The sequence below is a fragment of the Ananas comosus genome, linkage group 4 (assembly GCF_001540865.1).
Source record: "Ananas comosus cultivar F153 linkage group 4, ASM154086v1, whole genome shotgun sequence".
Classification (NCBI taxonomy): Eukaryota; Viridiplantae; Streptophyta; class Magnoliopsida; order Poales; family Bromeliaceae; genus Ananas; species Ananas comosus.
In genome coordinates this window covers 13,044,364-13,059,258 of record NC_033624.1, presented here as the reverse complement: position 1 = coordinate 13,059,258, position 14,895 = coordinate 13,044,364, and the positions used below count along the sequence as shown (strand labels likewise).

Sequence of the window (14,895 nt, the reverse complement as noted above, 5' to 3'; positions counted from 1 at the left end):
AGCAATTTCTTTTTTTTTAAAAAAAAATATAATATGAATCGAACGGAATTTAATAGTGATCTGATCAATTAAAAATACAATTAATATGCTATATACATAGTTAAAAATCCCTGTTCTATATATCCCTACCTTAACCTTTTCATTAAAACTTAAGGCTTGAACTTTAATTATCATGATCATATTTTGAACTTTATATATATCCATAATATAGTTATCAAAGGAAAATTACTATTTTACCTTAAACTTCAGGAACTAGAGTGTAATAATAATATATATATTAAAACATATATATCAGCACATAAAGTTTTTATAAAAGTATAAACTAGAGAGACCAAGTCACAATATCGGGACAGTCCCCTCAAATATTAAAAATATAAAAGTATCGACCGTTCCGATCAGTAGCAAGAATTGCAGCCGCATTTCTTGGCGACGAAAAAGCACTTGTCGGGGGGCTGTCCGGGGATTTTGCAATAAATCTGGTAGCAGCACTTGGTGTTGAAGCAGAATCGTCCGTCGCCAATACAACAGCGGCACGCCAGGCACCTTTTGAACACATCGAGCGTAGTGGCGTTCCCCACCTCGGATACTTCTGCGGCCACCGTGGCCGATCCCTTTTCGGGAAAATCGTAGCCGTCGATCCCGAACGTACCTGCATGCACGTGCATGGGGATCATATAACTCGGTTATGGTGATCATCGACACGAGAATTGATGTACACGTGCCTGTGATGAAGAGGGAGAGGGAGAGGAGGGTCATGAGAGTGATCATCACGAGCTTAGCCATGGTTTGTTTAATTACCATTGAAGGGTTTTATTATTTATAGAATCATAGAATACTATGATTAGGATCATTAATTAGTTCTCTTTTATCTTTGCATTTATAATGGCTTGTTAATTATGTAAAGCACTATCTAAGCTTTTGACAAATAAGTCTAATAAGAGTTTGTTTAGTCTCACAGTGCATTCCGATTTAGGAACGCACCGCCCTGTCATACACTACGATACAAAAAATGGCTCAAAATTTAGAAACACAGCGCATCACAGCTCACAAGAAAATCTAATTTTAGAGCTTTTGCAGATTATAGTTTTCTATCGTGCACTGCACCACGAATTAAAGTTTTGCTCGAAATGAATCGCTTTTACAATGGCGTAAAGAAGCCAAATTAAGTCTAAAACTAGTTATTAGGAAAAGCTTTGGAATAACAAAACTGAGCTTTTTTCTTGGGAAAAGACCAAATATAAATTATAATATATTGAATAATTACTAATATTTCTCTTCAAATGTGATCTTAACCCATAACCATAAGCGTGCTTTTACTCATGCCATAATATTGCTTGTGAGTTTAAAACTCAATGAACATAATATTGTGTAAAGCATGTAAGTATAAAAATATTCTGACTTATGTATAATTTAATTGTGCCTTAAGTAATTAATTGAACCATATAATTAATTAATTACATGGGTCATAAATTAATTAACAACAAAAAATTGTTGAAACATAAGATGCTCTTCAAATATAAATAACTTAATTAATAATCAATAATCTAACACTTATTAACACCATAAAATTGTGTTTGTGCTTCAATGCGGAGTTTAATGATCGATGGAACTCGTACAAAAATGGGTAGTATACAGGGACGATCATCAAACTATATATAGATTGTGAGAGTTTTATGTTAGTTCTTAAACTTCATAAATTTGTTGCAGCTTAGTTTGTAAACTGCGACACGCATCGTGATGAGAGTTTAAAATTTTCATGCTTTAGTTAATTAATCAATTAATTATTAATAGAAATTAAAGAAGAGAGGTGATCTCTCACCTTACACGCCTACTTTCCAAAATTTTTGTGGGCACGACTCATCAAAGGGTTGGTGGAGGGTTCTCCTCAAATTAATTATGGTTATTATATAGATTAGTTGGAGAATAATTATGAAAAAATGAGGTTTTAAAATGCATTATTTTTCTTCAAATTAAGTTAAAAACATCTATACGAGCTCACATAATTAATTAGTTGCCTATATATAGTAATAGGTATTAGTGTAGCCTAATTATAGCACTTACTTACAAAAAAAAAAGATCCAATAGTCCATTTGATGCATACTTTAATTGGACCAGATTAAATAATTGAGTTCATCTTCTTTAAGAAGATTCATGTCTAATGATACTTTTTCTCCGTCCAACTCCATAAAAACATGGTTAATATATTTTATATGGTGATTGAATTAGGTTAAATTTAGTATTTCCATTGTTGAACACAGCTTTTATGAGGACCATGCCCACCATAAGATGGTAAAATTTATTGTTCATCACTGTTTTGAGATTCGAGCATTATACAATATGTGTGTCTGTAAAACTGTGTTCTTAATTATTTTTCCCTTTTTATTGTCGGATTGTGGCAAGTTTTCGAGTGTCCTTATCGAATTTGTGAATATAATTATAAATACAATATTTAAAAGTATATATAGTTGAAATACAACAATTACAGCTATTATATCCATAATTTTTTAATCTAGTAGTTTAAAAATATCTTTATTTTGTTTGTTTTAACTGAATAATTCGATTCTTCAGCAACTGCAGTAGTTAAAATTATATCAAATGCAAAAGTTGAACCCCGTCGTCTGGTTTCACGCTTTCGTCCGGCCACAGTATTTAGACTCAGCTGTACTGGTCCAAACACTTTATCGATCGACGAATACAGTAATAACTATATACAACTAAACAGATCCTTTATAAATACATCATGTACACAAATTTTGTTTATATTTTTCTGATTAATTAATTAACCTAAACTGTACCGTCACGTTATTAATTTGGCCCTCTTTCTCACGTCACGCACCACCACCTTTCCCGTGCCACGCACGATAAAATATTGGTGAAAATGTACAAAGACCCCCTCAACTATCAATAAATTATGTAATTGGCCCTTCAAGGCTTCGTTTGGGATTACAAGGAGATTACGTTACGTGCGATGAAAAACGACGATGAAAAAATACCCTGTTTGTTTCCGTACGTATTATTGCGTTCCACATATTGCGGTTCGTCAGTTAAGATATATTTTTGCGATCCCATCGGAGAACGCAGAAACATATCTTTATATTTTTTTTCTCAACTCTATTCTATCTAATGGCATTAGATCCATCTGAATACGAAACTAAGTCTTAATCATTAAAGTAATTGGATTTTATTTGCTAAAAAAGTGATTATAAGTATTACATTTATAGTAAAAGTTTATTTTTACTTGATTGAAATAACGCATCTTAAAATCAGTTGTGCCTTATAATTGGGGGTCTCTACATACAAATTTATATAAAAAAAGAGAATCGCAAGCTTACCCAATGAAGTACCCAACAATTCCCCCAGCAATATGAAAGAGAAACTTAGATCAACCTTTCATAATTTGATTTTATTATTTAATTTTTCAATTTCTTTGATTTGAGCCAGACGACAGTACTTCGATTTTAAATTTAAGCTAATTAGTTATCTTAACAATTTATAGTTGCGAGATTAGATAAACTATACTAACTAAACTTATAATATAAACGACACAATTAAAGTTAGAATATTGTTGACTGGCTCAACTCAATCAAAGTAAAAGATTAGAAAATATAATTAAAATCTAAAAAAAATTAAGGGTTAATTTCATACAGGTCCCTGCAAATATGTTAAATAGTAGATATATTTCTGCAAAGTTCAACTTTCATAAATATTCATACAAAAGCTTTAATATATTCAGATAGCTACCTATTTTATATATATATATATATATATATATATATATATATTCAGATATGTCCCTCTGCTTTGGATTTGTTAAAAAACTGTTAATTTTTTAACAGTAGAATTATGAAATGATTATTTTGTCCTTGCACTCTTCATCTTCCTCTTCCTCTTCATGCTGTGGGAGTAGACGGCGGCGGCGGCGATCTTGCGGAGCTTGTAGGGGTTGCAGCCAATGAGGATAAGGAAGAGACGGAAGGCGAAGGCGTGGCCGATGGCGTCGGAGGCGCCTGTGACAACGGCCCACGCGGGCACCACGACGGCGACGATGATCGGATCGTCGACGACGACGACGACGAAGAAGAAGGAGAAAAGGAGGAGGAAAATGAGGATATAAAGAAGAAGAAGCAGAAGAGGAAAAGGAAGAGGAAGGGGAAGAGAAAGAAGGGTAAAAATGTCATTTTACCGTATTAACTAATCATGATTAAGTATTTTAACTGTGGTTAACTAGATTTTTCCAATGGGTATTAACGGCAAGAATATATCTGAATACACTAGGACTTTTACAGGAATAACTCATGAAAGTTAAACTTTACAATAATATATCTACTATTCATTATGTCTGTAGGGACCTGTATGAAATTAACCCAAAAATTAAGTAGTCAATCAGATAACTACTATTTTTTAGGTTGGAAAAATTCTTTTCTCCAAACTTGCAAAGAAGCATCGTATAAAGGAATGGGGACTAGAAACGTCGCATATTCCCCCACCATGTTCACCATATGCCTGAGGGTACGCTCACCATCGGTGTGGTTACCCCCGACTTAAATTTAGTACTATTTTGAAATAGCCTCTCAAATTCTATTTTTATCTTTAGCTAAATTACGTACAAGCCATCGCTTTTTTACTTTTTCTTTATATTATTTAAAAATTCATACTTTATTTTTTAAAAAAATAAAAAATTTTTAGAAAGGATACATTGTGACAAAAAAATCAAATTGTCCATCATCTTCTTCGGAAGGGGCATAGATTGAGAGGCGGGCGAGCGAGGGCGAGAGTGAGGCGGCGGAGGCGCGCGAGGGCGGGTGTGTAGGCATTGACAAAGAGGTGGGCGAGATGGAGGTGGCGGAGGACATACAACTTCCATGTTGCGCCCGGCACGGTCGGGGAAAGACGTCATGTTAAATTAGATGCTTTATACAATCAACTCGATGGAAGGCCGGGCACCACACCAGAACCGCTTGGAAGTCTTAATTTTTTTCTATCGTATCGAGCAAAACCAAACCCGAGCTTGGTACTTGCTCCCTGACCGTTAACTTCATTCGAGGCGGCCTGTCTCAGCAGGCGACACCAATACCTCGACCTCTTGGTTATGGAGACTCCCTCGGCTCTCTACGACCCTAGATCAAGGCGTCTGCTACAAAAATCCGGGTACACAAACCCACAACTCCAAACTCTACTAGACCAAGGTCATTCGCTGATCGCTTTTCAAAGCATGTACTCCCCAGAGGAGTTCACCATTCCCATAGATAGTAAGAAGGTCAATCGAAGCCAATCCATCTCAAGGCGGTGTGGTGGAGGGTGAGGCGGCACGGTCGAGGATGGAACCGTAACGAAATACTGACAGACCGACAACGGAGTCAAAGTGAATATCTTTTGTTTTTTAAAGGAACATAAGTGTAAGTTTTTAAATGATAGGAAGGAAAAGTGCAAAAACGGGTATTAACATTAAGGTATTAGATTAGAATAATTTAGAATAATTAAAAGAGTTACAGAGATGCTAATAGATTCTGTTTCAAAATGATCTGTAGTCTGAGGGCGACTGCGAACATTTATTTTTTCTGCACTACGAATAAATTGAAAACAGATCTAATAAGTTTATAATTTGACTATAATCGGAAAAACTTCAATTAGAAAAATCAGAAAATTAAGACATCAAATAAAAGCACAAAAAAGGAGTTGTCAATGAATGGGGCTAATTTCTGAGAGATGTATATAGTTGAGGGGTCATCGTACAAGTTTACTCAAATGAAGTCGGTGACACGTTTCTTAATCTCACCGCAGGTAAGCATAAACCAAACCACTCGGGTGCACGCGACGCACGTGCTCCTCATCCTCCTCCTCCTCTTTCCTTTTCTTCTTCTTCATCTAACAAGGCGTTTCCCCCCTCTCTCTCTTTCTCTCTCTCTCTCACCATTAACGCCCCAAATCGCACCGACACTCTCCATTAACGCCCCAAATCGATCGCTCCCTCCCTCGCCACATCCCCGGCTCCTGCCCCGCCTCGCTTTCCTCGGCCTCCGACGCCTCCGCCACCGCGGGATCGATCGATCGAGATCGATCGAGGGTAGGGATACGTGTGGCCGCGGGGAAGATCCCGGTCGCCTTCGTCGGCGGCGATGGCCTCTGCCACGAACGGGTTGGTCCCCATCACGAGGGCGTTCCTCGCGCGCTACTACGAGAAGTACCCCTGCCCCCCCCTCGCCGACGGCGTCGCGCGCCTCACGGCGGAGCTCGGGCGCCTCTCCGACGGCCTCCGTAGGGACTTCCCCCTCGCTCCTGGTGATTCTCGTCCTCCTCTTGATCGTGATTTCTTGGGTTTTTTTTTTTCAGTTGGAAAGGTGGGTTCTTGGTAGATTGAAAGGCTTAATCTTTGTTGAACAGTGTTTCCATAGTTTAATTTTTGTTAATTTCTGTTCTCTAGTGGTTTGTCAGTTGGAAAGGTGAGTTCTTGATTCGTAGAAAGGTTTTAATCTTTGTCGGAGAGTACTGAATTTGATGCCCTTACTTCTCTGATCTCAAAGATTTATTCTTGGTGATTAGGTAGCTAAATTGGGAAGTAATTGCGGGTTTGGAGTTGATGCTTATGGGATTTGGGTTTATTTGATTTGTTTGTTTGATTATTTGGTAGGGGGCGGAAATGCATCAAGAATATATAAGATTATTGCTTCTTTAGTTATGGTTTCTTCTGGTTTGAATTGGACAATTACTATGGTATTATGAATTTACTAATTGATTTGATTATATCCTCAAACAAGAACGCCAATCTGGACGAAGCATGCCAAACCACAATGATAACTTGGCATGAGAAATCCTGTTTTTATGTGCATTAGGGAGTTCACATTGCGTTGGGATTGAAGAATATGGGAAGAACTAGTTGTGAAATTTGACCCTGTTTGATTTGATCATGTGCATTAGGAAATTCATATTTCGCCAGGTTTAGTTGTTTCATTCGGTATCTTGTTAGTAGGGATCTGAATAACGTATAAAAAGAGGTATAGGAATTAGGAAGGCCAAAATGACATTATTAGAGCAGAGAGCATAGTCTCAAAGTAGGACTGAATGGCAAACTGGATGTGTATGAATGTCCTCCTAGCATGGGATCAAGCCATGAATGAGTTGAGTTAGTCTGGGCTAAGTGCTCACGGGGACACTTCAGATAGTGATGCCCGCTGTAGCCCATAGGTAATATCTATGGTGAGACTGCTGGCTCACATGTCTGCATTTGTTAACTGCATGATAGATGCAGGGAAAAGGCTGCTGTTAGTGCCAATGGAAGGAATATCTTGAAATTAAGCATGCTACCTAAGGTGTGGTTGATTGCTTAGATGAGGGAATCATAAAAGAAGTACTGTTTGCTAGATATATGACTGTCCGAATAACCGAGTTTCTTGTTGTTTGTATATTTCATGGGCTTTTCATGATGTGCCCAATTTATGTTATTGTGGCTAAGATCCAGCATTCGTGGACAGTCCCGTGCCCCACCTCTCATGGGAGCATTATCCTTTTTATCTTCATAACAAAAGCATCTTGTTGTTCTTTTAGCTAGGATTGAAGTTTGTTGTTATTAACTTTTCTTGGGTTTTTACATGAATTCTTTGTTTATCGATCATCAATATTATCCTTAACATGATTTGAGCACTCTACATTAAAGATAGTATGAGTCAATCAAAATTTGTTAACACCCACATAATTGTGCCTTCTCTTGGTTATGTTGTGTAGGCGAACAATTACTAGCACAAGAAGTTGACAACGAACCTGCTCACAAAATTGATGAGAATTTGTGGAAGAACAGAGAACAAATTGAGGAAATACTGTATTTGCTTGAGGAATCTCATCGGCCAAAAGGGGTAAAAATTTGCTCAGTTATATCATTTTTCAGCCTCACAGCATGCACAGCTGATTGGGCTTTTTGTAAGGTCAAAGAAGCATAGGACCTCTCCAAGACCCCACCTCAACTATAGTTCACTTTTTTATTTGACGAATTAACGGCAATTTTGCTACACGTTGTTATGGTGCCATTGTTTACTTGGAGTAATAATCATTGCATGTAATAGCAATTCCACCAAACTAGATGGAAACTTCTAAAGAAAAAGTGCAAGTACTGGGTCTCTCATAAAAAATAAGAAAAAGCTCATAGTTCAAGGACCTACACCAGAATGACTTGTGGTCGGAGATGCCTCTGTATTTTTTACCTTTCAAGATAACATTTCTTTTGTCTTGTTGCTATCCCGAAGTACTTTGCACTTTCTTTGTAGTATATTGGATTCGAAGTATACTTTTTCGAACTGTTTTTGCTCTATCATGAACATTTGTAAATATTACTTTTCTGTATGCACATTATAGCTTCGACAGAAGGCGACCCCTGAAGATGTTGATATGGCTGCAGCTCTTGACAGTATTGAAGTCAAGTTCAAAGACATTTTGACAAAGTTGGAAAAATTCCAAGCAAGAAATGCTGACAACGTCTTTAATACAGGTTGGTTATCAATACCTATTTGTTATTACCTGATTATATTCCAAGTTATGCCCTATAAGGGTTAAATGAATGGTTCGTTATTATTATACTAATAAACAATGGTTCGTGAAACCTTACTTGTCCTTTGTTATGTTCTGGCTTGTGATGTCACTGGGTAATGGTGCAGCTTGAAGAATGATATAAGTAGGTTTGTTGATGGTGCAATTATTTATACAATACTTGAAATTTCAATCCCTAAAAAGGTAATAATATTTATGATTTTCACACTGGATGACAGCATGCTCAATGTTATTTGAAAAGTGAAGTGTGCTGTAGCCAGATCAACCACTTTTCTAACCTGCTTCTCTGTTTTCTCTTTGCGAGATTCTTTCACTTTGTTGTCTCTCCTTTGCATGATCACCTGACTGTCCTTTCATCTTTTCCATGTAAAGTATTCCCTGAGGTAAAGATAAGTGGAGTAGGTTTTTTGGTATTGCTTGCGATTCACTTTTCAATGACATGGGAGCACGTGGAAATTGGCCAGGGTTTAGCCAAGGCTAGTTGGCTAGAATACCTTAGTTGTTTGATTTGATTCATAGAATCATAGTGGTATCAAATTTCTTTTTATTATATCAAGGGCTAACCGAGTCTTGATGGAATCGTGAAAGTTAGGGGCTTGATCAGGAAGATCAAGTTTGCTGATGCGTCCTTATTTCAACTAGTTTTCTTTTTCCTGTTTCTTATCTTAAGCAGGTACTTTAATAAAATATATGTAAGCTAATTTGGTTGACCAATCATATGTAAAACAGTGTTTACCTGATTCCAAGGTTATACGTGCCAGTGCCATGCACCATGCCGCTCCACCTATAACATGGTATGTGTGGCGACACTTATCGTGCTAGTGATCAGCACAGACATCAGTATAAAAGAAAATAAAGAAGCATGCTTAGCACTTGATGTGGGGTGGAGTGGCACAACAGTTTATTGCGGTACAAACTTATCATAGTATGGGAGTTGGTACAATGCTGCATGACAGTTGCCTGCTAGAATGTACTGGCATGCCATCCTTGGCTCATCCTATCCTATACCACTGTATGTAGAAATACTGGATAAGCAAGAACAGTATGTTTCCCACTTGAACTGCTATGCACGAAAACTACAATATCCTCACTATTGAGTCCTTCAGATCCTCCACCTTGGTAGTTGTTGATGGAACATTGAATTGTGGGATTTTTTTTTAACCCCCACTCCTCTCTTCTTTTTTCAGTTTGTGGCTAGTATGCTCAGAGTCTGATGAATCAATAGCATGGCTATTGTTTATTTGGCAATGTATGTCACTGCATTCTATAACTTAATAGTCTGAAAATTTCACTTTTTGAAATTTGGATATCTATTTATCCTTTTGTCAGCTTTCTACAGCTTGACCTGATTTTCACTAGTGCATCTCTAGCAGGCTTCAACAACAAAAGGAGCTGCATTTGTTTGTTAGCTCTAACCTTCCTTTGATTGTTAAAAAAATTTGTTTTCTCAGTACATCGTGTAATTTGTTCAACAAGCAAACTACAAATTTTCCACAAATGAGCATGACGTCAAACAGCAGTCCTTTCATGGAGAAATGGCATTTCTACCTGTATGTCCTTTTGTTGAGAAACCAGCTTTTGAACCATTTTGTTTGTTTCCATTTGTGGTCTTTTCTGATTGTGTTTGTGTATCTGTTTGTGGGGACATTCACCATAATGATGAAACTTACAATTATCATTATTTTAACACATAAATGCCTTGCAATGATAAGTAGAAATGCCACTGCAATTTTGTTGGGTACTATGGAAAGCTTATTCAGGCTCTAGGGCATTGCTAAGAAACTCTCTTGATAATTGACCAGGTGGTCTGTAAACATATTTGCAGTTATGACCTACATGCCACAAGATTTTCGAGGCACTTTAATCAGACAGCAGCGAGAACGCTCGGAGAGAAATAAGCAAGCTGAGGTTGATGCTGTGGTTAACGCTGGTGGAAGCATACGCGATCGCTATGCTCTGTTGTGGAAGCAGCAAATGGAAAGGTTGTTTTCATTTTCTTTTTAAGAGAGTCATTTGTTTTTTATTATTCTAACTACATGAAGCTGCTGTACATATTGTATGTTCTCTTAGGCGGAGACAGTTAGCACAGCTTGGTTCTGCAACTGGTGTATATAAGACACTTGTTAAGTACTTGGTTGGGGTACCTCAGGTGTGTCATCTATAGAGTTGAAGCTTCTCGTTTCTCATCTTTCTTTTCTTACAAGATGGTTTATTATTAATCCATAAACTTGCTATTTCTATCGAGATAATAGACCATTTATGGTTGCCAACTCTCTGGTGGTGATTAGTTAACACTTGGTTAAAGTTGAAGTTAACACTTGGTTAAAGTTGAGTCCACATTTGGTTAAAATTGATTTTCATAAGATATTTGATTAAGACTAAATAGAATATTTGCAGCTTAAACTTTTTTTTTGAGGTTATGGTGCTTTATTTTCCCAGTTGTCCTTTCTGATCTGTGGTATTCCTTTATAAACTTTAGATCACTGCCTTTTAATTTTGATGTTCAATGAGCTACATGAGGTAAACTCTGATTTCATCTTCATTACTTCCCGTGCGAGGTGAATTTTTCAAATTTATTCTATTAGGCCTTTATATTGACGTAAAGATCTCCTGCTAAGTGAGGAACAAAAAAATCCTTTTCAAAACTGAAAAGATATGAGAAACCTTTTCAAAGCTGAAAAAATGTTAAAAAATTTCTTTCTGAAGTTGAGACCGTATGGTACTATACTACTGCTGTTACAGACTTTGCCTCCCCATGTTTAGCATCTTTTATACTGGACAAAAGCGAATTGGTGTTCTTTTCTTGTTAGATTGATATAATAATGTGTTCTTCATTTGGTAAATTCATGAGGCTTCTTTTTTCTTTTTTCTGTGCAGGTTTTGTTAGATTTCATTCGGCAGATAAATGATGATAACGGGTATATGTCTTCTATTTATCAAAAGGAAAATTTGTGTATAGCACTACTTTGCTATACATTGAAGAAAAAAAAAAAACCTTCAAAAACCCTTCATTAGGATATTGCTGAGTGATTTTATTTAATTGATCCTGTTCTAAAAATACCTTCAAAGTTAAACTTAATTTTAAAGGAATGAGGCCACAGCATAATGTTCTCCCTTAATATATTAAGAGACTAACATAGCTCTTTGGAGGAGTAATTTCTGATGAAGTTGGAATAATAGACTTGATTTTGGTGTTGCTACCTTTTTGTTTTTCACTTGAAATTTGATAGCGCACGTCTTGAACAATTGCATCTCATGATGTTTAAACTTTTAATTTAATTCAGGCGTATTGCTAAGAATAAGCTCAATAATGAAAGAATCATTTTGCAAATAGTCATGATGGAAGAATTTTCCTATGACTATATGATAATGTGTAGTGTTTCCTTTAAATTTGGCCATCAAGATCAATCTGCTTAATTTGTATGTAGAAGATGATGTCTCATATGTGTTTACTCCATATTTTGGTTTTCAGGCCCATGGAAGAACAAAGAGAACGATATGGACCATCTCTTTACACTCTTACTAAAATGGTTTTGAATATTCGATTATTTCTACTTCTTTCTTGGGGGCGTGTTGAGCAACAGAAAATGTAAGAGATCTTGTGTTAATTAAATCATTCTTTTTGTTTTTTTTGGGTCTTCCTAATTTCCTTTCAGAAGAAGACCTAGCCCTTATATCACTTCTTTTGGAACTTTCACGTACTGATTTAAGTTTTCGTATCTTATTGATTGTAATATTGAGTAGAGAGACGGAGAATATAACCATTGTACAGCAAGCTGCGGATGTTTACACCTCGGAGTTTGAAAAATTCATCAAATTCATAGGGTAAAGAATATTGCTCTTTAAGAGATATCACACTTTTTTTGTTTTGTTCATTCTTTTTTATTTTCCTACTGTGGCTATGATCTAATAAAGTTTTGTTCGCTTATCTTCATTTTCGACTTGCGTTATACTTTCATTTTGTGCTCTATGATCGTATCATACTATTGGTGAACGTCTACTTGACATCCTCTATTGGTGTAATTGTGGAAAGAAAATTTAATGCTAAAATTTCTTAATGGTGTAACAATCAATCGCAAGTCATGATATCAGCGAGCTGACATATCTTTTAGCACTTTTAGAAGCTTTTCTAATATATACGGAAAGCTTTACCTAGTAACATCCTTAAACTTTTAGCTGTTATCTTATTTCAAAGGGTGCTAAGAGCTGCTGAATTGATCTTTAACCTAGTTTAAGATCTCTAATTTCAAGATTCCGTAGGTTGTGGCAATTGTGTGCTCCTTTTCCTATGTATATGCTTGATCATTTTCAGCACTGCTTAGTTATAAATTCAAGACATGCTTTGCACATTTCTAAAACATATTTTTACAGTAATTATGCAATGGCATCCAATTTCAGCAAACTAGGTTAGCTTAGGCTTTATTCGGAGTCGAATTGAGTCAAGACGAGTTGATTTTGGATTTGACTTGTGCATTTCTTTTAAATTTAGCAGCTTGTTAATCAATTCAAACTTGTGGCTATCACTACGACCTTCCTCATTATATTAGTCAGATGTTTGATGCTCAACATATTTTGTATTTCACAAGATCTGATGTTGGATTAACTTGTTGCAGTGAGGTGTTTGTGAATTCTCCGTTTTTTATATCTGCAGAGGATGCTGGTGCTGTTGAATCAAGGCACGTTCTCCCTTGTTTCATTTGTTTCTTGTGAACAAGTGCCGTATTTAGACACCTTTTTGTGGACGAATTAAAACAGTTAATGTTTTTTTCTTTTATTTTTTTTTCATTTTCCTTCGGATAGGAATAGTGATGAATACAAAGAGACCGCCATTCCTGCTGGAAAGACGCATGAGGTATTTTCTGGCTGTACAGCTAGAACGTGAGGATAGTGATGTGTTCACTCACATATCTCGTGTGGTATTTGCAGGTCGTTTTGGCAGTTGATGCTGTAAATTCGTACATTGCTTGGGATTTCTCTCTGATCCAGGGGACACTTAGCTTGGTACAAAAGAAACTTAATAGTGTGAAACTAACCTATTTTACAGCAAGAATTTACTTCTTATTTCTTGAATTAAGGAAACATTTTTGAAGTTCTTTAGTGTTTCAAAATGTCGAAATCTTGTTCTTAGCTATTTGTTAGCGTCTAACTTTTCTGCTTGTCCGAGTTGTTTCCCTTTCTATGTTATTTTAATTTTGAAGGTGAAGTTGGTCAATTGTTTTAACACCGAAATTTATGCGGACAGGATATCGGTTTCCATGTGGAGTACGTTAGTCCTACAGGAGAGACAACTGTAAGATTTCTTTCAGGGATGATATTTCAAATCATATAGCAATTTTCTGTTTCTATTGTATCTTTGCTGATGAAATTCCGTCTCGCAGCTGATTTTACCTTACCGCCGATACGAATCTGACCAGGTGAGCTATTCGTTATTTATTCTATTATCCCATTTATTTTTCTTTTGTTGCTTTGAATCCTAACATTAATCTTCTCTGTTTGTAATGTATGAAGGGGAATTTTTGCACAATCTTGGCCGGATCCTATCGACTTGTGTGGGACAATTCTTACTCGGCATTCTTCAAAAAGGTAGAATAACTTGAGGTTTGTTTTATTGAGTTGTTTAGACCGAAATATCTTAAATATTTGCTAATAACTTTATACCTGTAATTATTTTCAAACAGAGTCTGCGATATAAGGTGGATGCGGTACCTCCGGTCATTGAAACACCACAAGTAGTTACCGAATCCTGATGAGAGGATTATCAAAGCTTGTGTTAGCAGTAGGCGGTTGTCGGTACCAATCTTACACTTCAGCCCTATTTATTTTGTGCTTTTTTTTTTTTTTTTTTCTTTTGTTTAATCTCCTGGATCGAACTCGGTGAATCGCTGATTTCAGGCAAATAGAATGAGACATCTGTCTCTACACACATTTAAAGCATGATGATATACATATCATTTCCTATGCATGTAATAGAAATCGAATACGAATCAGAGCCCATGGATTATCTATATTTTTCATTCTCCCTCTTTTCTTATATTAGGTATTAAATGAGAAAGGAAAAAGAAAAAAATGACCTTCACTGGGTCAACTGTTAAACCTGTTAATCATGTTGTGTATAATAATCTCAATGCAGCAAATGACCCCAGCATGTTTGCACTCGGTTACTTGCATTAGCATCTTGGTGTTGTTCTATGCTTTTCACAGATAACTAGATTTTGTTTATTTATTATTATTATGTTAATCTCATGAACAAATCCGTTAGATGTAGTGTGCTTTGCAAGTAACGCCGCGATACGCTATCGAACTGTGTGCTTTATTACAATCCTTTGTTTAAATTAAAATTAAGCTGGTGACAATGTTGAG

At 36.3% G+C, this 14,895-nt stretch overlaps 2 protein-coding genes across 2 annotated transcripts; one reads left to right on the top strand and one right to left on the bottom strand.

Moving 5' to 3' along the window:
- On the bottom strand, nucleotides 292-985 carry LOC109709634. The gene is made up of 2 exons (XM_020231945.1): nucleotides 723-985; nucleotides 292-649 (listed from the first exon to the last, which is right to left on the bottom strand). The coding sequence occupies exons 1-2, from the start codon at nucleotides 799-801 to the stop codon at nucleotides 396-398; spliced, it is 333 nt and encodes a 110-aa protein (XP_020087534.1). The 5' UTR covers nucleotides 802-985; the 3' UTR covers nucleotides 292-395.
- Nucleotides 5,857-14,636, top strand: LOC109709316. Its single transcript, XM_020231491.1, has 15 exons — nucleotides 5,857-6,279; nucleotides 7,720-7,847; nucleotides 8,344-8,476; nucleotides 10,361-10,517; nucleotides 10,606-10,684; nucleotides 11,413-11,453; nucleotides 12,008-12,124; nucleotides 12,280-12,360; nucleotides 13,149-13,211; nucleotides 13,336-13,387; nucleotides 13,462-13,536; nucleotides 13,778-13,825; nucleotides 13,914-13,949; nucleotides 14,044-14,118; nucleotides 14,214-14,636. The coding sequence occupies exons 1-15, from the start codon at nucleotides 6,117-6,119 to the stop codon at nucleotides 14,280-14,282; spliced, it is 1,317 nt and encodes a 438-aa protein (XP_020087080.1). The 5' UTR covers nucleotides 5,857-6,116; the 3' UTR covers nucleotides 14,283-14,636.